The 26,071-nt window shown below is 39.7% G+C and overlaps 1 protein-coding gene across 5 annotated transcripts in view; it reads left to right on the top strand.

The window, feature by feature from the left end:
- Positions 1–15,541, top strand: part of RAPGEF6 (Rap guanine nucleotide exchange factor 6) — a 198,932-nt gene extending 183,391 nt beyond the window's left edge. For 2 of the 5 annotated variants that reach the window (XM_044917076.1, XM_044917077.1), the window contains 5 exons: positions 2,123–2,257; positions 7,782–8,010; positions 9,838–10,340; positions 12,945–13,259; positions 13,921–15,541. In XM_044917076.1, coding sequence (XP_044773011.1) covers positions 2,123–2,257; positions 7,782–8,010; positions 9,838–10,340; positions 12,945–13,259; positions 13,921–13,946 — 1,208 coding nt within the window. In that variant the 3' untranslated portion in view covers positions 13,947–15,541. Of the gene's footprint in view, positions 1–2,122; positions 2,258–4,976; positions 5,517–7,781; positions 8,011–9,837; positions 10,341–12,944; positions 13,260–13,920 lie in introns of those variants that run through there. The other 3 variants (XM_044917078.1, XM_044917079.1, XM_021701869.1) reach the window with 2 other exon arrangements.
- Positions 15,542–26,071: the final 10,530 nt, after the last annotated feature.

Here is a 26,071-nt window from a genome sequence, read left to right as displayed (position 1 = left end):
TTATTCTAAAAATGTATATTGTTTTTTCTTTAATGATCACTTCTGAAAAACTTAGGCGACAAGAAGAGATTGTAAAGTGTATAAAGAATAGCCTGTGTTTTTTTCCTGCCCCGCTGTTAGGTCATGTGGAAGGGAAGCTAGATTCAGTTTGGTTCCTAACATTATTACCTAGCCCATGTATTATATTTAGGACATATTTACTAGAAATCTGTGAATTTTTAATTATTTGATTTTGTTTTAGAGCCAGAGTTGAATAAGAAAGGGTCCCCGCCCTTGCCAGATTTTCATTCTGATGCTATAGACATACAAACCAGTAACTTAAGTATAATGTGTTTGTTTTTATGCCAGGGGTATGTGCATATAAAAACGTATAAAAAAAAAAAAAAAGGAAGGTTTTAGGGCACACAGAGCTAAGTATAAAGTAGAGCTTCAGAGGTGACTTTTTGGAGGTTACGTAACGCCTAAGCAGAGTCTTAAGGTTGATTAGGATGGAGGCAATTAGGCAGAGATGGCAGAGAAATTGCTTCAGGCAGAAGAATAGCTTGGGATCTACATACAAGGAGCTATGGGCATTGTGCTGCCTCTGAGTGCAGAGCTGCAGGAAGTGCGGAGAGAATAATAATTAAAGCTGCTACCTACAGAGCACTCCCTGAATGCCAGACACGATTCTGAGTGTTTTTACTAGGTTTGTTATATTCATTTAATCTTCACAATAACCCTGTAAGATACCTAATACTCTCATTCTACAGAGGAAACAGAGGTTCTCAGTAACTTACACACTTACACACCAGGGAGTAATGGAGCTGGGAGTTAGGCCCAGGCTAACAGACTCTAAAGTCCTTGCTTTTAACCATCATATTAAATAGCCTCCCAGGATGACGAGAAGTGAGGTCCTAGGCATGCTGAAATTATAACATGGTGTGCCAAAGGAGAGTTGTCAGTGGGTAGCTGTTGCAGAGATTTGAGCAGGGGAAGGTTATGGTCTATTTTATGTTGGAGAAGGACTATAGTAGGGAGCGCAGCAACACTTCAGACAGAGAGTCCAAATGGAAAGCTGGTGTAATAATGAACTGAAAGTTGCTCAGAGCCTGAACTAGTTTGATGGTCATGGACATGAAGAGGTAATTAGATGCAAAATTGGTAAAGTCAGTCAAGTTGCTGTTTAGGCGTACAAAATGAGACAAATCCTGATCTGGCTTCTTACTGGGATGTCATCACCCAAAAGGTAGTATTACTTGTTCCAAATAGCCCTTTTTTCTGCTTGGTGTAATATGGCTGTTATTTATATGATAAATACACTTATATTAAAATAGCACTTAAGAGTAGTGTGAGTATACTGTGATTTAAATGTCTTCAGTGTGAAAGGGCTGCTTGCTACTATGACAAAGGTCCATCAAAGTTGGGCTCACTTTACTGATTAAAAGAGTGTCAATAGCTCTTGGACATCTCCTACAGAAGATAAATACAAAAGTGTCAGGATGGTGAAACCATTGCTAAGTTTGACGCATGCTAAATAGGACCAGCTGTTGGACGAGAGTAAAGATAGAACTTTGCAGCATGTTTCCAGGGGGTTCCATACTATTTTCCCATAAATTCATGATTGTTTCTGTTGTCTACTTTTCTCCTGTAGTGTGAGTTTAGTGCTCTTGAAAAGGGCTGGCCTGGCAGCCCTGCAGCCTCCCCTGTGCCCCCACAGCATGGCTGCACCCCAGGTAGTGACAGTGCCAGCATCCCCACACTCCACCATGTGCCTCGCCCTGACTTGGAGAAGCCACCTCTAGAGGGCAGCCTTCTCTGTTAAGACTTGCAACAAAACAAGTGTGTCATTTGTGGGGGCTGGGACACTAAGACTGTTAACTCAGTTTCCCTTACACCACAAAACAAACAACAAAGAACTATTATAATCTGGTTCGTGCTGACTAGCTGAATTGGAACAAATAACATGGAGGTGAGAATCTTTGTATGCCATTAGCCAGTCATGTAGTCCCTGTTTGTCATTCATACATTTCAGTTGACTACTCTAGCCATTGTGTTCATGGCTTTAGTTACGTAGTACTTCAGGCCACTACAGATATTTTAATTGTGAAGTGATGCTTATTTGCTTCTTGGGTTTTATTTTTAGATACAAATTTACCTCAGAAAGTTTTAGGAACAACTGAAGAAATAAGTGGTAAGAAACATCCAGAAGATACTATCTCTGTGGCATCATCTTTACATTCTAGTCCTCCTGCATCTCCTCAAGGTTCCCCTCGCAAAGGTAAGACATAACAGTCTAAGCTCATCCTGATTACACCAAACAACACTTGGTGGCACATAATTTGCTTTTCAATCTATAGTGATAATAGAAAGTGAAGAAACATGTAACTCCTAATACTTGTTGGACTTACGTGTTTTAGATTGCATTATTCAGATGCTTTCCAGGTATTGTGCATCATATAACCAGGACTCTTGTATCCCTTTATCAGTGGACAAGCATAGATAAGAATGAAGGCAGAAGTCGCAGTTTCATTCTGTGCAGATTCTTGATGTTGTTACACAAATTTCCAGTTACTTAAACGTTTCTGTCGAGTATTTTAAAATAAGAATTTCTATAAGAAACTGGTTTTAACCAACTACAAAATTTAGGGAAAGAAATGTTTAGGTTGATACATTACTTTTTTTAGTAATGGAGTATTATTACCTTTAGTAATCAGGATTTAAAATAACCTATACCCCTATGAATTTTATATCATACATAGGACCTCTTGAGGTAAAATACCTGAAATCTGTCTTGCTCATTGACCTATGTTTTCATAATTGGAAATGAAGCCTTTTTTTGTCTTGACTAGTAGTGTGCATGCAAATGCCATTTCATGGTAGCTGCACGTATAGCATTTTAAAGGGTGTGTATATTTCTTACATTGGCCCCTCTGTACTTTGTTAGCCTGGTTAAAAAAAAAAAAAAAAATGCTTTAGTTCCAGCCTCATCTTCACAGATGTAAAAAAAAATTAATGTGTTTAAATAATCACAGTACAAGAGGGCACATGGGGTTGGGGAAGACAACCTTATGAATTCTAGCAGGAAGGAAAAACTTCCAGAGCTTTCCTTAGCTCCCATGTTCTAAGCTTCATCTCAGTTTTGAGGGTTCCTTTTTATTCGCTGCCACATTTGTGGCAGTGATGTGGTAAGTGATGTCAGACCTGAGTTTGAATTTTGACTCTGTTCCCCACTATAGTTGTGTAACTATGCCCAACTGATTTCTAAGGTCAGGTTTCCTGTCCGTAAGGTGAGACAAAGACCACCTCTTTTAGGGGCCTCATACAAAGTTAAAGGAAATAATACTTATAAAACCTGATAGATGAGAAGTGTTTAGTAAATTGAAGTGTGTTGTCTTTTTCCCTGCTGCCACCCCAGGGTAACATAGCTTCATTGCTAACTTCATTGCCCTATCCCCCTTCACATAGCTAAGACTAGCTAGAATTTTCATTCAGATTTTACTAAGAAAAGAGTAGTAGAAATTAAATAGGTCATATAAGCAGTAGATATTAACAGGTATGATTATATAACACAGGTTTCTGATCTTGTGGTATGTAGCTCATATATGATTTTGTGAGGCATGCAGATATGTTTCATCTCTTTCCTGTCTGCATGGTTCTATCTGAAGTGTCCCTTACCAGATCTCAAAGAGGGGGATCCCGTCACACACACGGTCCTGATGAACAGTGGCCGCATGCTCTTAGCACTCTATCAAGAACACCTTTACACGGTCCACACCTTTTGGAGGCTGTTCAGAGGTCCCATTATAGACAGTTCTCTAACCAGGAAACTAGTTGAATTGGATACGGTATTCTTGCCTGAATGTGACTTACGGGAAGAAGAATTTCCCCATTGCTCTCATTCCCAAAGGAAAATCCACCCTCACCACTAGAATTGAGAAGTCTTTTTGCCATTTTGACTTTCATCATGTGGTCAACAATTGACTTTGACATTCATAGCTTCAGGAGACTGTCATAAACATGTTTAGGATCCTTAGAAACCTGAAGAAATTATTTTCTTTAAAACTGTTTTTTATTGTTCTTACATATGTTCTATCAAAACCCCACCAGTTATTATATTTCCTTTTATTTTCCATGGACATGATTTTGCCAGTAGTCTGTAACTGAACAAAAATATATATTTTTTAAAGATTTTATTTATTTATTTGACAGAGACACAGTGAGAGAGGGAACACAAGCAGGGGGAGTGGGAGAGGGCGAAGCAGGCTCATGACCTGAGCCCAAGGCAGACATTTAATGACTGAGCCACCCATGTGCCCCCAAAATATTATTAAACTAAGAGTACATTATTAGGTTCTTGCTGAACTTCGGAATTCTCTTTCCTAACACTTAAGGAAATAAGCCTGTCTTCATGTTTTTCATAAGGGGAATTGAGATAAGCAAAAACTTTTTTTTTTTAAATAAGAACTTTTAAAAAATGAGACATCAGGCAGCCTTAACCTTCATCTTCCCCTGTGCTAATGGAAGGCAACCTTTCCCCTTGGAGATAAACAGGATCAGAAATTGTGCTTTATAAATATTTACATTGTATTTACTATTTATGTGTCCTGTCTGGTTTTTACCAAGCTTTTTCTTAGTAGAATCTGCCTGAAAATTCTAGACATAGTTATTTTTGAGAAATAATTCTGGTTATCTCATACTCTTGTCATATTTTTCCTTATGACAAGCTTCATTTACTTTCAACAGTATTTTATTACCAGCTTGTTCTGATTAAGGTAATTTTTCTGCTGTGTTCTGTCTTGAAATGACTGCAGTGTTTATGCTATATAGTAGACTCTCTGTGCTGTAAAGAATACGTTACTAGATTTCAGTTTTTCCAATATTGTCAAAATGTTTGAATTTTTTAATAGTGAAATGTTCTATAATAGAAACCAGGCTAATTGTGATTAACTGGAAAGAATTAATTGACCATGACAGGGTTTTTGCATCTCTCCCTCCAGTTGGCAGTATCCTATCTGATCTCAGCATCCTGCTGCGCCTCTCAGGGCCTTCCTCATCCCCTCCCAGTGAGTCCAGCACCAAGATCAGTGGCCAGAACTGCCCCGGAATAGGTGGGGTTTACTTGCAAAAGAAAATCCTTCAGATTACCAGGAGCACAGCCAAAAGAACAGACAGGACCGAGAAGGCCACTGAGGAGAATAGAGACAGGACAAGTTGTGAGAACACAGCCAGAAAAAGAATGACATCCCCGTTTAGAAGATTTAGGGAAAGAACCCTTTCAAGGGAGAGACTAGCCAACAGCAAAAAAGAGGACGCAGATCACCATCAAGCTACAGAAAGCTGTGAGAAAGTGAAGGATGTTAGAAGCAACATCAAAGATGAGAAAGGGAGTGACATCTTCAATTCAAATAGCGGAGGCAACCGTAACACTTTAAACTGCTTCTATACGCGATTCAAGTCTAAAAGGAGAAAGACAATCTGACGGAGATCCTTACTTAATTTTAGTGTTAAACTTGTTTTCATTTATTAATGTAAATGTAGCTTAAGTTATTTATCAAAGTTTAGGCAGACAACTTAGTGTAAAATACGATTTATAGGCATTTCATGATTAGTGTTAAAGGTACTCTAGCAACAAAGTCGTATTTATTTAAAGTGCCTTATTTGTACATGTTATTTTACTAATGTGAGTAAAATTTATACTCTTGTTTTCTGTAGTTGGCTTTATTTCCTGCTGATAGCGGCTGGGTCTGTGAATGAAATAAGTAGAGGTACTTTTTAGAAATCAGTATTTACTTTTGCATTAGAACCCCCAGTAATGATCTGATCACCACCTTTGCTTTAGAGAATTTTATTGCTCTTATTACTGCAACTACTTTACAAGCTAAAGGAAAAAGAAGGCAAGAAACTGTATCTTGTCCACATATACTTTTTATTTCATTTGCTTTTCATATAAATCTCTGATCCAGACAGGAAAAGGAGATAGTCTGACATAGCAAGTGAAAAATCATTTGGAAACTTGTTAAAAATACAGTTACCGTGCTCTACCATTAACCTCATAAATTCGAATTGCCAGAAAGAGGCCCAGGAATATGTATACTAATAACCTTTCCAGGTCATTCTTAGAATTGATTGTAATTGAGAAACACTGATCTAACAGACATAGGGATGTAATTTTTTTTATTATGTTAATCACTATACATTACATCATTAGTTTTTGATGTAGTGTTCCATGATTCATTGTTTGCGTATAAGACCCAGTGTTCCATGCAGTATGTGCCCTCTTTAATACCCATCACCAGGCTAACCCATCTCCTGACCCCCCTCCCCTCTAGGACCCTCAGTTTGTTTCTCAGAGTCCATAGTCTCTCATGGTTCGTCTCCCGCTCCGATTTAATTTTAAAACAGTAAAGCAAGTGTATCCCCCAGGATAAAAGAGCAAAGATTTTTTTTCTTTCAAGGAAGAATTTTTATATTTTATTTGTTTTTGTTTTTAATTTACCAAATCCATTTTCTTGGTCCTCTTGAAAATTGACCAATCACCTCCTAAATAGGGCACTGAGAAATGGCAATGTTGAGAAGATCGAAACCCTGGCTTTTCTCAACTTGTCCTGTGCCTGGGGGCCCCATAAGCCACAGAGAAATAAACCATATTCTGGCTCTTCATTTTTCTCTCTGAAATAATTACAGGGACTACTTAATATGGTTGGTGTTCAACAAATTTTTTCTTTGATGACTTGAGTTATATGTGTATATAAAGCCTGTAGTTTTTCTTAATGAGATTTTTCAGGATTGTCCTAATGGTCATTTACCTATGAACCTCATTTTTCCAGTGAAAAGGAAAATAATTGTTTGGTTCTTTGAGACCTACTCCTTGTTGGGATTACTATGGCATTTCCTTTTATTTCTGAATAAGTTTGCTTTTCTAACAGTTATCAAAATAGACATTATGTACATTTAACTGTCATGCTGCAGATTTATTTTTAGATGCTTCTACATCATTCCATCTCCACCCATTTATTCCAGAGAATGGAAAAGAAAATCTCTCTTGCTGTATCTGCTGTGCAGTAAATCATAGAACAATTTAAAACAGGCAGATGCTGTTATTTTCGTGACACATGTTTATAAATGTGGCAGTTCTGCTGTTTAATGCAATATTCTGTAAAGTTGGTGAAGAAAAAGGAAACCAGGTATAAGATCAAATCCATAGCTAACACAGTTTATTTAAAAATATGAAAATAATTGCTTTCAACTTGGGGCAAGACTCCTTAGGTGACATAAGCAGAATATCTGAGGTAAGTATATGTAGTGTAAAAAGCAAAAATACTGTTCTTTCTCTGGAGTCTTGACTCCCTCACCCACCCTTACCTCAAGGTGGTATTCTAGACACTCAGATCAGGCCATGAAATATTTATGTTAATCAAAGAAGGGGGCACAGTATTAAAAAGAAGTTGAGAAACTCAAGATGTCTGCTTTTTAATATTTTGAAATACATCTAATGCCTTATTTTATTAAATGTTTATAGCTATGTGAGAGCCCAAGGCAGATATACATTTGGACTAGTTTCCTCAGTAATACTGGATTTTGACTTCGTATTGCTTGAATTTGGAGTCGGGTTGGTACAGAATAGGTAGGTGGATGAGTGGATATGTAGGGGAATGTGTATAGGAAATTGGCATCATTATATCTACACGGATGGAAAATGAGATTGCTACTTACTCTTTTGTTGTTCTTCATCTTCTCCCTGACCACATACCCCTCCCTGATTCCTTGTTTTGTAGTTAAATCACTTGTTTTCTCTCGTTTAGGTTATACACTTATACCGTCAGCTAAATCTGACAACTTGTCTGACTCCAGCCATAGTGAAATTTCTTCACGATCCAGCATCGTGAGCAATTGTTCTGTTGACTCCATGTCTACAGCTCTGCAGGATGAACGGTGTTCTTCACAGGTTGTGGCGGTCCCTGAGTCCACTGGGCCTTTGGAAAAGACAGAACACTCCTCAGGGATAGGAGATCATACTCAACTTGGCCCTGGGTAAATATAGTTGCCCCTGTTCACACCACAAAACCCAAGCCAAGTGGCCGCTGCAAGCTGTGCTCCCCAGCTTGCCCTTAGATGATACCCCTGTCCCCATGGGGTGGTTGCAGAGGGATCCATAAAATAATATGAGGGCCAAGCATGCATCTTCTGTCTTGAGTATGCAAATAAGTACTAGTTTGAAAGATGAATGGGTGTCCATTTTTAAAGTATTTACTGAATTTAAGTGACTTTCGGGCACCTGGGTGGCTCAGATGGTTGAGCGTTTGCCTTCAGCTCAGGTCATGTTCCCGAAGTCCTGGGATCGAGTCCCATGTTGAGCTTCCTGCTCAGCAGGGAACCTGCTTCTCTCTCTGCCTCTGCCCCCTGTCCCCATGTCTCTCATGAATTAATAAAATCTTTGGAAAAAAAAAGGAAAGAAAAAATGAATTTAAGTAACTTTCTGTCATGTATGTTTTCAATTTAATAAGAGCTCACAGTGAGTCTGCTATAGTTAGGAGGATGTGGTTCTTGTGTTATGGCTATTAAGTTAGAGAATGCTCAAAAAGATTGTGTAATGGGAGGTGTTCCCAGTGCTGTACCCATTGTAGACAGGTTGGGGGAGTAGGGGTCAGTCCCTGATCTGAAAGTGTGATTTAGGGAGTAAGAATTATCAGCTAGCAGAAGTCCACAAAGTTAACTGTAAATTTCTATTTAGAATCAGGCAATATGGAAATCTTTGAGAAAATGGATTCTAAAATGATTGTTAAATCTGGTATTCTTTAATATGAAAAAATTAGGATAGAGTGAAGTATTAGCAAATTTGTAAAGGTTTTTAAACTATGATTTTCTAGACCAAGGGTCAGCCAGCCTTTCTCTAAAAGTTAAATACTAAATAATATCAGACTTTGCAGGTCATGAATTCTGTGTTGCTACTGCTCAACCCTACCATTTTTGCTCTGAAACAGCCTTAGACAATACAGCTCATAAACAAATGGGCATTCTGTGTCCCGATAAAATCTTATTTACAAAAATAGGCTAAGGGTCAGATTTGGCCTTGGGCTGTAGTTTGCCCACACCTGCTCTATATTGTAAATGAAAGGTTCGTAAGCTTTTTTTTGTTGGGGGGGGTGCCGGCAGGGGACAAGAAGGGTAAAGGGCCGATTGTAAACATTTCGGGCTTTGCAGAGTACATTTTTCTCACTCTCAAATTCTTTGGAATATTTTTGTTTTGTTTAAACTCTTTAAAATGTAAAATACCATGCTTTGCTCCATACATGCCATTGCTCCACATCATGCCATTGGCTGAATTTGGCCCCTGAACCCTAATTTGGGGGCCCCTGCTATAAATAATAATACTCATTTTACAGTTGTTAGTTGGTTGGAGAAGTTACTGTTTACTTGGCACTGTATTAGGCTAACCTCAGAGTTACATTGAAAAACCAAACATGGTTGAGAACGTGTAGTTGAGAATTCTTTATTCTGTATCCATGTAGAGTCTAGCAATATGTTGACCAAGAATGAAAATGTATACTTAATTTTATTCATTTCAAGCCTCATTTTTCATTTTCATTTAAAATCAATTCAAGAAAAATTTCTGAGGTAACTTGGCTTAAGTATTTGAGTTTCTTCCATGTATGTTTCTAGCTAAGTATGAACATTAATAGGAATGGAGATTAATTGATTACTGTCATTTTTTTTTTCACAAGATTATTTTGGCATTGAACACTTATGATGCATGTTCTGTAGTCTTTTGTAGGCAGTAATACTTGGATTGGACAGAAGAAGGTTTTTCCAGTAAGCCAGTAAATTACTTTTAACTTAAGTGTATCCCCAATTTTTTAGGTGGACATTGTCAAAGCCATCTCTCGTCAAGAGTTTAGCTGTCTCCTCTTCTATGAGTAATGAAGAGATTTCTCACGAGCACGTCATTTTAGAAGCAGCGGATAGTGGTCGTGGAAGTTGGACTTCCTGTTCAAGCAGCTCCCATGACAACTTCCAAAGCCTTCCAAACCCAAAAGGCTGGGATTTTTTGAACTCTTATCGACATACCCATTTGGATGGCCCCATTGCTGAAGTTGAACCCCCTGACTGTGAGCCCTATTCCTGCCCTAAAGGCTGCTCTAGAACTTGTGGTCAGTGTAAAGGAAACCTAGAGGCTAATCAGATGAGACAGAGTTGGGCCTCCTCCAGTTCTCTGTCTGATACACATGAACCAAACTACGGGACTGTTAAACGGAGAGTGTTGGAGAGCATCGCACCTGAGTCCTCTGAAGGCTTGGACCCCAAGGATGGCACTGACCCAGTTTACAAAACTGTTACTTCAAGTACAGAAAAGGGCCTGATTGGTAAGTTCTTTGTTCTCTGTTGTATCTGTGGAATTTAGAGATTAAGTGGCAAAAAGTGGCATTGGGATATCTTGGCCCAAAATTTTACTCTTGGAAATATTTCTTCTCTCACTCTCTTCCTGCCCTCTACAAACAAATTATTTTCAAAAAGTTGATGATTTCTCAAGGGTTTGGGGGCAGGTATTCAAGCCTATTAAAATGAAAGGGCTGGTATGAAGGTAATTAATTAAGGTAACAGTTTCATTTGTGTTTTGTTTTTGAGATCTCTTTGGTTTCATTGAGGAAAGATTGTATTACTCTGCAGTCCTAACAAAGGGGTTATTCTCTTTGTCACCTCATAAATTGTTTGGACCACAATTTCTGTGTATACATGGTAGAAACTTTGAATCTGACATTTTTAAGTAATAAAAGTGAGGAACATTGTGATAAAAAAGGAAGTCCAAAATATTTTTCAGTATATGCTCCTAGTACACGTCATGGGTATGCCAACTCCTGTTGTAGGTTCCAATCTGACCACACACAGCTTTTTTGTTGAATGTATTCTTTTAGTATTTAGCCATCAAGTACATTTTTTTCATTTCTTCATTGAATTACATAAATATTTAGATATAATAGCCCCTGCTTTTCTATTTATATGGAATGACTGTACTTTGAATCAACTGTATAATATATTCATGAAGTCAATTTAAATTACTAAAACTGTGGGTGCCTGGGTGGCTCATTTAGTTAAGCGACTGCCTTCGGCTCGGGTCATGATCCTGGAGTCACAGGATCGAGTCCCGCATCGGGCTCCCTGCTCAGCAGGGAGTCTGCTTCTCCCTCTGACCCTCCCCCCTCTCATGTGCTCTCTCTCTCTCTCTCATATAAATAAATAAAATCTTAAAAAAAAAATTACTGGGGCACCTGGGTGGCTCAGATGGTTAGGCATCTGCCTTCGGCTCGGGTCATGATCCCAGGGTCCTGGGATCGAGCCCCACATCGGGCTCCTGGCTCAGTGGGGAGGTGCTTCTCCCTCTGCCTCTCCCCCTGCTCATGCTCTCTCTCTATCTCTGTGTCTCAAATGAGTAAATAAAATCTTTAAAAAAAAAAAAAATTACTAAAATATGTGCTGATTTTTATAGCACATTTATAGTACATTTTTACTTGTCAAATTGCATTATAGATTGGGGTTTTTAGCTTGTTAATTTTTTTCCCAAGGATTTTTTTATTAAATCCTTCTGGGTAACTGTTATATGGGTATCTAAACATGTGTGTGCAAGGATATGAAATTAATCTCCTGTCCAGTTAGGAAACTAGGTTTTTAAAAATATTTGATTTCATTTATAGATGACTCTGGGCTTAAATTCTTCATTCTTGTCTTACTGGTCTTGCTGACTTCTCCATCCTGTCCCTGCCCCATCCTCTCAGGTGGGAATGGAAATCCTTTAGGACCTTATACTCCATGCAGATTTTGCTGGTACAGTTGTAGAAATTTCAGTATGGACAAACCTGGTTGTCTAAAAAAGGAGTTAACATTAGAATTATCAATGGTCTTTTTTTTTTTTTTTAAAGATTTTATTTATTTGACAGAGACACAGCAAGAGAGGGAACATAAGCAGGGGGAGTGGGAGAGGGAGAAGCAGGCTTCCCGCGGAGCAGGGAGCCTGATGCGGGGCTCGATCTCAGGACCCTGAGATCATGATCTGAACTGAAGGCAGACACTTAACGATGGAACCACCCAGGTGCCCCATCAGTGGTCCTTCTTAATTTATTCTGCCTATATGTAGGTTGTGTTTGTGTTTTAAAAGTTACATCAGCAAGGTCATCAGAGCCGTTTGTCCCTTAGGTCCTGGGAATTGGTCTTAATGTCATGGAACTTCTGCTTTCTTTAACCTGTTTCTGAAGCTTTTTGAAACTTTGCCTTTGTCTCATGGTCTACAAACTTAGGGAAAAGGATTCTAAGTCACATTTTTTTTTAAAGTCACGATTATTTTGAGTGTGCACTGAAAATCACAGAAATTTAAGATGGATTTCCTAAAATTATGGCTTTTTTTTTTTTTCTTTTCTTTTTCACTTGGTCACAGATCAGAAGTTAGCAGTAGGTCCTTGAAGGAATTAGGTCCTCTGTACCCGGGAAGTTCATGTTGTTGATATGCCAGGACCGACAGGTAGTTTCCGCAGGAGTGCTGTAAAGCAGTGGTTCGTGTCTCAGGTTCAGGGTGGACAGTCCAGATGTCATTTCTGTGAAAACCTCCCCGTCAGCAGAACATAGAATGTCTCTGACCAGGTCGTCCCCAGGGCTGGTGTCCTTGAAGAGCCAGGCAGCTGTCTCTGAACTGGGGGGGCTCCACTGCAGAGGAGAGCTTGTCACCGTGCCCCTTCTTTCAACTCCCTCTGTCACTCTAGTTTTGTTTATAAGACCTAATGTGATTTATGTGTTTGAAAAACAAGTTTAAATAATAAGTTTTAAATATTATGTTTTTAATCTGCTGTCACTGTATTCAAATATATTCGTTTAGTCTATTTTTGAGTTCTCTTTTGTCATTGTAATAAGTTTCAGTATGTTTTTTTTTTTCATTTCTTACATTTTCCATTAACATTTCCATTGCTTGTTTTTCATGCCAGTGTACTGTGTCACCTCACCCAAGAAGGAGGATAGGTATAGGGAGCCACCTCCCACTCCTCCAGGATACATGGGGATTTCTTTAGCGGACCTAAAGGAAGGACCCTACCTACACCTAAAACCTCCAGATTATAGTGTGGCAGTGCAGAGGTCAAAGATGATGCATGACAGCCTCTCTAGACGGCCACCAGCTTCTCTCGGTAGCAGCCCCGTGGCCTGTGTTCCATCGAGGATTGTAACTCAGCCTCAGAGGCATATTTTGCAGCCGTCCTATCCTAAACTAGCAGATGTGACTGATGCAGATAGCGAAGCAGATGGTATGTTGACAAACTACCTTAATGGGTCTTAAATGAATTGCTGAATACATGAATTGGTGTTTACTCTGTTATTTCATATAGTCATTAATGTTTACTTTTAAATGCCTTAGCAATCTCTGTTAAAAAAAAAGAAATTCCTCAGTATGTTGGTGTATATTTTAAATGGAGTAACCTGCATGTTTCTGTGTGCCCAGTACCCTTCTTCCTGATCACATAGGGTCTTCTTCTATCTGCCCAACAGCAGCTCAGTCTGAAACAGTCATTTTGAGAAGAGGCACTTGACCTTAGCAGAGCTGTGTCTTACATTAAGGCATGAAAACTTCAAAGGGCCTGATTACCTGAAATTGTGCTGTTGGTATAGCTCCTCTTACCAGTGGAACTCTTGACTGACTGCAGCTGGGGCAGCTTTATTAAAAATAAATGAAATTCTATCCCTTCAAGCAGTAATGCAGCGACGAGGAAGCAGTTAGGACATTGCCGTCTGTCAGTCCGCAGTGCCATCAGCACTCATAACGTTGTAGTAAAATCTGGGCCTTGATGGGGTATTTGAGAGGATTTCTTTGTTGAGAGTGACTAATTTTCTAAGCAGGTGACTAGATTTTAAGTTGATCTTCATTAACAAGCCTCATCTACCACTTAATGGTGTCCTTACTGTTTTCAGAAAATGAACAGGTCTCAGCAGTGTAAGCTTTGGAGGACCCGCTTGAAGTTTACCGAAACCGTCGAGGAAGGAGTGGGCAGAAGCACCTCATGATTCCGCAGGCCGTTGTTGCCAACGAACAGCTTGCCGCCGCTGCTGACCCAGAGGTCTCGTTCCCTGTGCTCTGAGCAATTACCTAGCCCCGAATCATGCTTCCTCTTATTGAATCCTTGCAGATGCAGAGTTTTCCTCAGCTATGGATGTTGTGCCTGGAAACCAGTCTTCACGTCGCACACCAGACCTGCCTTGGGACCACAGTTACTAGAACAGGTTCAAACTCAGAGTCCTCCCCTATGTATATCAGTATAGATTTTTCTTTAATAACTTTCAGGTTATTTTTAAGATAGTAGTTTAGTAGTTTTTCCAAGCCATAGCTTGGGTTAACGGACAAATTAAAAAATGTCTGCCAATACCAAGGATATTCTTGTGTATTTGAAAAGTAACTTATTATTTGAAGTTTTGTGGTTTTCTTTGTTTTGGGGAGCTGCCATGAGCGGATGTTTATGTTTAAGGCCATTAAACTGTCTCTGGTCTGACCAGACTGAAGTCATCTTTACAGGATGATACTTAATCTGTACAGAGATGAACTTGATCTGTGGCACCAGTGCAATGTAGGGTCGGTCTCCATTTGAGTGGGATAGGAAGCCTTTTGTGGTTGAGGAGTTAGGAAGGAAGATACGGCAGTCAGCTGATTTGGAAGGCCAGATGAAGCTGCCACGGGGTTTCTTATCCGTCCTTTGGGACAGGGAGGCTGTGATTGGGTGGGTAGCCACCCTCATCTCCAAAGAATGAAATTTTATCTTAAAAAACATGTATACCAGTCCTTTCTAAAGTGAAAGTCATGCTGCATCTAACTAAAAGTATAAATCCATTAAGTAGAAAATGAGTTCAGGAGAGTTCTGCAGAAACCTAAAACAAAAATTTTTCACTGCTCAAATGTGGAGTTCTTTTTTAAAAAAGAAAATGTAATTATTGGTGTGTAACATTGGAGATGAATTCATCTGCATGTATGTTCTGCAGCCGCCCCTGCACCCCATCTCAGCATGAGGCTGTGTTCAACACTGAACAACCCTGCAGCCCCCAGCTGCCTGCAAGAAAGCTCATGAGCACACCGAGGTGATAAGTGGTTGAAAATTTTAGGGGGGACAGAGGAGCTGGGAAATGATTCTCTCTTGGTTCTCAGTTTAGCCCTTGAGAGGAAAGAGATACATATTTTTAACAGCCTCTTGGGCATGGCGCTCCCAAGTATTTAATTAAAATTTCAGTGACTGTTTACTGGATGACCTAGACTTTCCATATTTTTACTAATTAAATACAGTGTTTTCTATATCTTAAGTTTAAATTTATTATTTTTAATGTAAATGTGAGAGCTTAATAAACTTCTGTGATGACTACCAAAAAAAAAAAAAGAAAGAAAAAAAAGCCAAAGCCATTCATGTGCACTACCCAGATTAACATGGAGCCAAGATGGGTTTACTTCTGAATGGTTGTCCATATGTGAATTTATAGGGTTTAGCTGGTTTGTGATTTCCTTTTTCGAGAGTTTGTTCTCATTTTTCCCTAGCTATTTCTTCCCTCTCTTTGTCCCTGTCTTCATTTTTTTTTTTTTCATAGTAGGCTCCACGCCCTACATGGGGCTTGAACTTGTGACACTGAGATAAAGAGTCACGTGCTCTACCAACTGAGCCAGCTAGGCGCCCACCTAATCCCCTTCATTTTAAAATCGTAAATCATTTCCGAGTGGTCAATGGCACTAGTCTGTCTTTTCCATCAAAATGACTCTCTTCATTTTAGGAAAAATAGCTTATCTGAAAAATTCCTTTGGGCAAATAAACCCCCATGAATTTGAAACTTAAAGCCTTAAAAATCCACCCTCCAGGTGTGTTAGAGTGAGGCTAATTGGCTCTATAGCTTTCTTGTTCCACTGACATGGAAAATGGCCTGGATCAAAAGCCCTGGTTTGAAAGTCACACTGTAGTGATTTAACCTATAAACACTGGTCCTCTGATCACAAAAAAATGTCCCTTCACTGATTGACGTAGTAGTGTTTTCATGTCCAGGGCGAAACAAAGAAAATGAAAGATACTTCTGTTATAATCCCCTTTTTTGTCAAGTTTGGGTATTTATTCTATTTTATATCCATTACCCCAGAAAAAATGTGCTGTTTGCACAATTATCTGTTTATTTGCAGGTGTCTGAAATCAAATGGGAGCCTTACCTGTCTTTGTCCTTAATGGTGTTGGGAATATCTTGCACAGATTCAGAGGATGTGATTTTGACTGCACCTTGTAGCTGCCTTTGTTTTCCTCTAGCTCCAACTGTGAGTGTTGGGGTAAGCCGATCACAGTGATCAGGAACTAAAGCCAAATGCATTGTAGTTTGATCTGTGTGTATCCCCTAAAAACTCGTGGAATTGTGATTTTTATATCTTAATTCTAATTTAGGGTACATTTCTGCCTTCTCTTAGTTTGTTACATGACTAGAACAAGAGAAGCCTTAACCTGTATTTGCTCCAATTCTAAGCCCCCATTTTTGTTTTTGTTTTTATTATAAATTTATAACTTTATTGAAGAGACTAGTGCCCTCATCCCACCTCAGCTCTGAATCCGTCAGGATTTCCTGAAGCACTAAATCCACAGTGCAAAGTTTTGCCAAATAAGTTTCAACAAAACAGTTTTGTTCATAATGAAGGATTTGGTCCATTAGTAAATCCACTATATACTTCCATAAAGATTTGTTGTAAGTAGTAGATTCTTCCTCCAAATGATTACTTTGAATCTGATCTTTGGGGAGGAAAAAGTCTTAACTGGTTTCTCATGAGGGTGATAAGTCACACTGTGGTCATCAGTATAACCTCCTTGAGCATCTCCCAGGCCGGAAATGTGGCAGTAATCATGAGGATTTCCAAGAACAAGCCTAATTTTTATAAAGTGTTCTCTTCCCTATAAAAAGAAGAGGAGAAAGCGTTTCCTTGTACACTTAAAACAATGATAATGATTGTTATTCTGATATATTTTGTTTCTAAAAAATGTGATATTAAAGTAGATGTATCCCTTTAGCATTACCTTAAAGGCTAGAACAGGGGGATGAATCTTCAAAAAAGTGTTACAGTACATTTTCAAATTTAAACTTGAACCCCAGTTCATCTTTAGCTTTTGTTGTGCTTTTTTAAGGCTTCTTTATTTTTGATACACAGTATGCAGTTGTACTTGGTCTTTTAAAATTGAAACGTGAGCTTATCAGAAAAAAACAAAACTGCACAGTTGTAATAATCAAATGCAATTATACTGCACAATTCAGTGATTGTAAAGTATCCTGTAACGAGCAATGTTTGTCTCCTATTTTTTTATACCTCTTAAACTTATGTCTTTTAGAAAGACAGTGCCTCTGTATGCTTTTTGTATTTTTACTGAGTGTAAATATTTGTTATATTTTTGGTTAAGAGAATGTAAAAGTACCATTTATTATTATCATATCTACTAATACATTGGTGGAATCAATAAAGAATCTACATTAACTTTCTCTGCTCTTTATTTCATACACAGATAAAATAATTACACCCGGTCACTCAAGAGGGCCAGTGTGGGGCTAGCATTGGTGTGAAGGTCTTATTTTTTAGGTCCCCAGAGAAATAGGAATGATCCAATTATTTTTGACTTTGTAGTGTCTATAAAATACTTAATCTCCTTTTTTTGGGTTTTAAAAAGTGTGTTTGATGACAAACCAAATAACACCGGCTAATCCACATTTGGGCTTGTTTCTCAGAACAGGAAAGCCCAGGGCTGACTGAGTGAGTGCACAGTGCTCTCAGGGACTCAGGGCGACATTTACATCGCCCGACATCACCTGGGCCTCACAGGAAGGGCGGAGGGGGAAAAGGGCAAATGTGTGTCCCTTTTTATAGCAAAATGGCAGCTTTTCCAAGAAGCTGCACTTAATATTTCTGCTTTTATCTCACTAGTCAGAAGTGGGTCCCATGACCAGTAGATGCAAGAAACTTGGAAAGTGAGCTTTCCTAGCTGAGCCATCAATGGCCCCAGAATAAAAGTGGGAAGGAATGGCTGTTGAATGGGCACCTCGCTTGGTCTGCCACAGTGCTCCCCTCGTGGCAAGAAATGCAGCAGTTTCAGGGGATCAGACCCTAGGACCTCGGCGAAGGAGGAGGAAATTTTGCTCTAGCATTCCTTCCTAAAATTTTTCCAGTCCTCACTCTGTGCCTAGGGCATGTTACTCCCATGAGAGGTAAGGCTTCTCCCTCCTCCCTGTTAACCCCCTCCCAGCACACACACCTGGTTTTCCCCAGGCTGGTCCTTCCCCTGACCATCTCTGCACAAGTGTCCCCGGTTCATTCTTTTACTTAGAAATCCGACACACAAATGCAGTAGGTTGAGTGCTGGCTACCTAAAAACATCTAGCCCTAATCCCTAGAATTTGTAAATGTTTACTGTATTTGAGAAAAGGGTCTTTGCAGATGTAATGAAGCATTCTGAGATGAGATTACGGTGGATTATCTGGATGAGCCCTTTATGCCAAGGCAAGTGTCTTTCTAAGGGAGAGATGAAGATACAGCAGACCTAGTGGAGAAGGAAGCATGAGGATGGCAGAGAGGAGAAGCCGCAAGAGAAAGAACAGCAGCCTCCAGCAACTATTAGAGACGAGATTCTTCCTTCACACCTCTGAACGACACCCTGATTGGGACTTCCGGCCTGTTTTAATTAGGACACCCGAGTCCTGCTGATCTATGGTAGCCCTAGGAAAGTAATACACGTTACTGTATTTGTCTGATACTGGCGACCCGGGACCGGTAATTAAAGGATGTGCTAGTCCACAAGGACACCTCAGGACCACCTCCTCCCATCCCCCCAGAAGCATTTGATAAACCAAGACAGGAGGGATTGGCCACCCTAGGGGCATGCCCTGCAGCAGCTTAGTGAGGCTGTTTTTTCCCAGTGTTTACAGAAGGGACACTCCCTCCTATCAGCCTTGCCAAACTTAATATTTTCCATTTTTCTCATTTCAGACATTGTGACAAATGTGGTACCTTACTGTGGTTTTAACTTTAATTTCCACAATGACTTAATAATGCAAATAAGAATCTTTTCGAATACTTACTGGCCATTTGGATATTCTGTTTGGTGAAGTGTCTTTTTAAGTTCTTTTTTAAAATGTGTGCTGAAATATTGAAATATAGTTGTTTTATAATGACCTTGTATCTAGCAATCTTAATTCATTTATTCTAGGTTTGTGATTCTTTGGGGTTTTTCTAGATACTCCTCTCATGTGCTTATAATGACTTTTATTTTATTTCCAGTCATTTTGCGTTTTATTTCTCACCTCCTTGCCCTGGTCACGGTACTAGTTAGTACCATGTTGAGTAGAAGTGGTCCAGGTGGAATCACCTTTCTTTGTTCCTCACCTAAGGGGGAAAACTTTACGATTAACCATCGATCGTAATGATTGCTATGGGGTTTTTGTAAGTATTCTTTATGAATTTAAAGATGTTTTATTTATAATTTGCTAAGTGTATGTGTGATGTAGCGAAATGTCAAATGCTTTTCTTGCATCTGTTGAGATGATAGAATTATTTTTCTTGTACCATAAGTGTTGTTAATGATAGATTTCGTAGTGTCCCTCCCTGTCCCACCACCGCTGCTCCCCACTTCACCTTCCTCTTTGCTAGAGTAAACACCACTTGGTTATGATAGGTTATTTTTACATATTTCTGGGTTTATTCTGCAATATTTTGTTTAGGATTTTACATCTATGTTTGGGAGAGATGGTCTATAATATCCCTTTCTTGTAATACCCTTGATAGGTTTTGGTATTAATATTAAACTAGACTCATGGAAAGAGCTGGAAATTATCCTGTCTCCTCTCAAAGTTTCTGGAAGATTGAACTCTAGCCACTTGCACCTCTCTGGACTCTCACCTGTCTGTTCAGCTCTGGAACACTGATGAGCTCCTCCTCAGTTTCCCCTTCCTTGTATTATGGCTTGGAAATTTTCTTCAGGTGGTGAACTGGGGCAGTGGTAAGGCTCAGGTCTTGTTTCTTGTGCTTTCAAGGATTAATGTCCTTCAGTGCTTGATGTCCAGTGTCTTAAATGGCATTGTTTTACATGTTTTGTCTGGTTTTTTAGTCACTAGAGGCATGAGGGTAAAGTGCCAGTTTTACTGTATCTTGACCAGAAGTGGAAGTCCGTATATAAAAATTGAATATAACTCTCTCAGTAAATAACAGAAGCAGACACATAGATAACCTCCCCCCGCCCAAAAAAAAATCATTAAAGGATATAGAAGACAAGACCTATACAGTTAACAAACTTAATAAACTAATGGACTGCAGAACACTAATCATTAACTCTAAAATATATATCACTTCTAGGTGAACATGAGCATTGATCAAAGTTGGCTCCGTTAAGCCATAGAGAAACAAATTGCAGAAAGTTGAACTCCTGTAGAGAAGGTTCTCTGTACAGAATTGAACAAGAAATTAGTAACAAAAATTATAAAAATTGGATGTTAAGAAATGTTTCCCTCAATAACCCAGTGGAAGGTAGAAAGTTTAACTGAATGGAAGTGGAAATACGAATATCAAAACCTTTTGGTTTGAGGTTAAAGCCATACTTAAAGAGGAAGTTTATAGCCCTAACTATAGAAAGGCTAAAAATGAATTCAGCATTCTTCTCAAGAAACCAGAATAGTAACAGCAAATTAAATTCAAATAAATGAAAGAAATTAATAACAAGGTAATGAAATAAATAAGATGCCCCCGAAAGGATCAACAAAGCACTAAGTTCTTTAAAAAGACTAATAAAATTGCTAATCTCTTGGGAATGACCAAAAAAAAAGAAAAATAGCAAAACTATCATTAGGAATGGAAAAAAAAGGAATGAAAAAATGATTATGATTAATGTCATTAAAGACTGTGAGACACTTTCAATAACTAAAATGTAGATGAAATAAATTCACAGAAAAGAACAACTTTGCAAAACTAACAAGAAGGAAAATTCAGTAGTCCTATAGCTATTAAAGGAGTGGAATCTCATTTTACAAGCCTTCCCGCAAACAAAACTGAAGGCCTGGATGGCTTTATCAAAAAGTTGTACCAAAGGCTTACAGAAGAAATACGATTTTAACAAAATCTCCGAAGTGGGAAGGATTTCTTAAATAAGAGCCTTGTAAGAAAACTTTAAAGGAAATGGCAGGTTTATCCTAAAATACCATTTTAAAAAAGGAGAAGTCCATACGGTTGGAAAATACAATGTAATTCATATACCCTTCAAAGGACCAGTATCCAGAATACATAAAGTACTTCTGTGTGCACAAAGAAAAAACATTCAGTGGGAAAACAGGCAAGACTTAAATGCTACATAAAAGAGGGGAAATTGTCCATTAAACATGGAAAGTTGCTCAGTCCCGTTATGAAAAAGTACATAGGTTTGGGATTGATGCTGTGGAAGCGTTAGCTCTGCTGCACTGTACTTGGACTGTGGTGGCAGATGATCATGGGCAGAAACCCCTCTCCTTTGCAAGAACAAAAATGTGGACTAGAACGGGGAGCTGTGGTAAAATACATTGGAGCCACCAGATGGCGCCACACAACCATGTGTCCCTTGTGGTCTTTGTCTTTAGAAAGGTAAGAGCAAGGTAATTTTTTTTTTTTTTTAAGATTTTATTTATTAGAGTGCTCAAGCAGCGAGAGGGGGAAGGGAAGGGGCAAAGGGAGAAGCAGACTCCCCACTGAGCAGGGATCCTCTCACCGAGCTCGATCCCAGGACCCCAGGATCATGACCTGAGCCGAAGGCAGATGCTTAACCAACTGAGCCACCCAGGCACCCTTAATTTCTTGGCCATCTTTCCAGGCATGTCTGAAATTTTTTGAGAGAGTTCCCCTCCACAGAGGTAATGAAACTGAAACATTTCCAACCAGAAAATAAAGAATTTTAGATTGTAGTTGGATAAACTTCGGACACTCATGAGTAGACAGTATGGTTACAGCTATTTCCGTATACATCGTTTGTGCATTTGGACGTAGGATCTGGAATATTTAATGAGTGTTGGTCTTTTCCAGGGCTCCTAAGGGAAATCTTCCAGAAAACGCAAATGGCCCAACTCTGAACAGGAATGAAAAGCAGGTAATAAACACAAGAACCGGTCAGACTTCTACAGTCTGTACTGAGCGGACGCCTAGTCCATAGGCTCCTGGAAGCACTCCGTCTGCTCTGACCACCTGGTGTTTTTGGTGGTGGTGATTTTGGCCATTTTGGTAGATATGCAGTGGTATTTTATTATGGTTTTAGTTCTCATTTTTCCCTGGTTGTTAGTGGTGTTGAGCTCCTTTTCATATTTATGTGGGCCATTTGATTTCTGCTTTTTTTTTTTTTAAGAATTTTATTTATTTGACAGAGAGACCGCTAGAGAGGGAACACAAGCAGGGGGAGTGGAGAGGGAGAAGCAGGCATCCCGCTGAGCAGGGCGCCTGATGCGGGGCTCGATCCCAGGACCCCGGGATCATGACCTGAGCCGAAGGCAGACGCTTAACGACTGAGCCACCCAGGCGCCCCGTATTTGATTTCTGCTTTTATGAAGTGCCTTTTTGAGTCTTTTTCATTTTTATCAATTTGTAGATATTTCTTATGCATTCTGGATATGACTCCTTTGTCACATCTGTGGCAAACATCTTTTCCCACTCAGTGGCATATGTGGTCATGATGAAGGGAAGTTCTTAATTTTAAACTAGAGAAATGTATTACTTGTTTCCTTTATGGTTAGTGCTTTCTTTGTGATCTAAGAAGCCTTTTCTTCTTCCACATTCATTAATGTATTTGTGTTATCTTTCAAATACTTCAATGTTATGCCTTTTCAATGCAGCTCTACAATATATCTGGAATAGAATTTTGTGCGTAAAGTAGAGTCAGGTTTCAGTCTCCCACCCATTGATTGTTCCTGGACTGTTTGTTTTTTTAAGATTTTATTTATTTATCAGAGAGAGCATGAGCAGAGGGAGGGGCAGAGGAAGAAGCAGACTTCCCCACTGAGCAAAGAGCCTGATGCGGGACTTGATCCCAGGACTCTGAGATCATGACCTGAGCTGAAGGCAGACACTTAACCGACTGAGCCACCCAGGCGTCCCCTGGACCGTTTGTTGAAAAGATAAATCCTTTGCTCCACTGCTCTGCATTGCTAACTCTGCTGTGAATCAGCTGACCACAGTATGTGTGAGTTTATTCGGGGGTCTGTGTTCTGGTTTGCCAGCCTGTTCTTCCATTCCTTAATACCACATTGTTTTAAATGCTCTAGCATTACACTACGTACCGATACCTGGTAGAGAAATGTGGCTGACCCTGTTCTTTTTCAAGAATATATTAGCTGTTCTCATAGCATTTGTATTTCCAGATAAATTTAATGACCAGCTTATCAACTTCCATACAATTGCAATTTTGAATGGGATTTTCTTGAAATTATGTAACAATTTGAAGGAAATTAACATTTTTGTAGAATTTAGTCTTTTGGTCTATGAGCCCAGTGTATTTCTTCATTTATTTAGATTTTCTGTTGCTCTCCCTCTTTCATTGTTTTGGTTTAAGGACTTTACTATTTTTCATATAAGATTTATGTTTTTAAGAGTCTGTTGTGTTTGGGGGTCCTCCCTGCTTTATTGAGGTATATATACTTGACAGTTACAAATTGTGTGTATTTGCATTGTATGTCTTAGTCCATTTGGGCCGCTGTAACAAAATACCATAGGCTGCGTGGCTTATAAACAGCAGAATTTATTTCTCACGGTTGTGAGAAGTTCAGGGATCAAGGTGCCAGCAGATGCCCCGTCCTTTGAGGGCCCATGTCCTGGTTCATGGATGGTGCCTTCTTGCTGTGTCTTCACAGAGAAGGGGCTTCTTCTATAAGGGTAGCAGTCCCACTCATCAGGGCTTCACCCTTTTGACCTAATCACCTACCACAGCCCTCGCTTCCTAATACCCTCACTTTTAGGGATTAGGATTTCAACCCATGAATGAAGGTGGGGCATAAATATTCAGTGTATGGCGGCATACAGGGGTACAACATGATGATGTATGTATACATTGCAAAACCATTACCACAATTAAGCTAACTAACGTATCTGTTACTTCACATACTTAAAATTTGCATGTGGTAAGAACACTTAAAATCACCTACCTTAGCCCACTTCATGTATGCCATCTGGTATTACTGACTGTAGTCAGTATGCTGTACAGAACCACTCCATACCTTACTTATCCTGCATAAATCTCTGTACCTTTTGATCAACATCTTCCCGCCCCTCCCCTTCAACCCCTGGCAACCACCACCTTCCACATATAAGGGAGATCATGTGATAGTGGTCTTTCTGTGCCCGGCTTACTTAACATAGCATAGTGTTCTCCACGTTCGTCCATGTTGTCACAAAGGCTAGATTTTTTTCTTTTTTAAGGCTGAATAATACTCCTGTGCACATACCAAATTTTGCTCATCCATTCATCAACAGACGGTTGTTTTCAAATCTTGGCAATTGCAGATAATACTGCAGTGAATGTGGGGGTGCAGACATGTCCTCAGCCAACAGTCAGCAAGGTGGAGCCTTCTGTTCCTTAGGGAATTAATTGTACCAAAATCTGAGTGAGTTTGGAAGTGGCTTCTTCCCTCATAAAGCCTCCAGATTAGAGCACAGCCCAGCTAACACTTTCGACTCCCACTTGTGAAACCCTGGGTGGAAGACCCAGCCAACCTGGGCCCAAACTTCTGACCCACTGAACTTGTGCTATTTTGAGCCACTGAGTTTGTGATGATTTACAGCCACAGGTAACTAATACATTACGTATTAGCTGTATATTCCCTGTGCCTTAGTTCTCTATCCTCAAACTGGTTGCCAACAATAACCCATGTCATTTTTATTGTTGCTCTGAGGATGAAGTGAGTTAACCCATGTATAATCCTTTGGTGGTGCCCAGCCACCTGGCAAGTGCTCAGTAACTGTAGGATGTGTTACTACGACCCCCCTCTCTCTCTCCCTGCCTCTTTCCCCTCCTCACACTTCTGTAGTTCTGTACCTTAATTGTTCCATTTCATCTTTTCTAGAATTTCATTTTTCTTTAAAGATTTTATTTATTTGTCAGAGCACAAGCAGGGGGAGAAGCAGGCTCCCCACTGAGCAAGGAGCCCGATGTGGGGACTCGATCCCAGGACCCCGGGATCACGACCCGAGCAGAAGGCAGATACTTAACTGACTGAGCCACCCAGGCGTCCCTTTAGAATTTCATTTCTTTGCCAGTAGAGTCTTAGCTGGCCAACACCTCCTTTACCTGACAACTGCAACTATTCCAAATACAATCCAGATGCTCCCATAACTAAAACCAATTCCATGTAGAAAATGCACTACAGTTGTATTTTTGACTTGTTGGTGAGACGGAGCGCTTCCTTGTTTTCTAAGTTAAAACACACTAAGAGTCAGAATTTTAACTAGTAAGTGGAAAACTAGAAGGGAGACACACTCGTAGCGAGAAGAATGTGAGGAAGACCCCCTGAGAGGGAAGGGGCCTGAACACAAAGAGCAAGGTAAGGCAGGGCGGGCTGTGCTTCAGGGATCCGTAGGGGTGTCACTCAACAGACCCAGTGTCAGGGTGGCTAAGACACTCATCCTCAGTGTATTCACACTGGAAATATATATTGGAAATATATAGTAATTTTAAAGATTTCTTTATTAAATAAAAGATCTCTTGTTCAACTACAACAAAGACAATTTAAAAATGGGCAAAGGACCTAAAAGACAGTTCTCCAAAAAAGATACACAAATGGCTAATAAGTGCATGAAAAGATGCTCAACATAAATCATGAGGGAGATGCAAATCAAAATCATGGCGACACATCACCTCACACCCATTAAGATGGCTAACATTAAAAAAAACAACAACAACAAAAACGAGGTCACCTGAGTGGCTTAGTCGGTGAAGCGTCTGCCTTCGGCTCATGTCATGATCCCGGAGTCCTGGGATCGAGCCCCGCATCGGGCTCCCTGCTCGGTGGGGAGCCTGCTTCTCCCTTTCCCACTCCCCCTGCTTGTGTTCCTGCTCTCGCTACCTCTCTCTGTCAAATAAAT

This window comes from Neomonachus schauinslandi, chromosome 7, assembly GCF_002201575.2.
Source record: "Neomonachus schauinslandi chromosome 7, ASM220157v2, whole genome shotgun sequence".
Taxonomy (NCBI): domain Eukaryota; kingdom Metazoa; phylum Chordata; class Mammalia; order Carnivora; family Phocidae; genus Neomonachus; species Neomonachus schauinslandi.
Note: the sequence above shows the minus strand (reverse complement) of the source record. Positions and strands in the feature narration are given on the sequence as shown.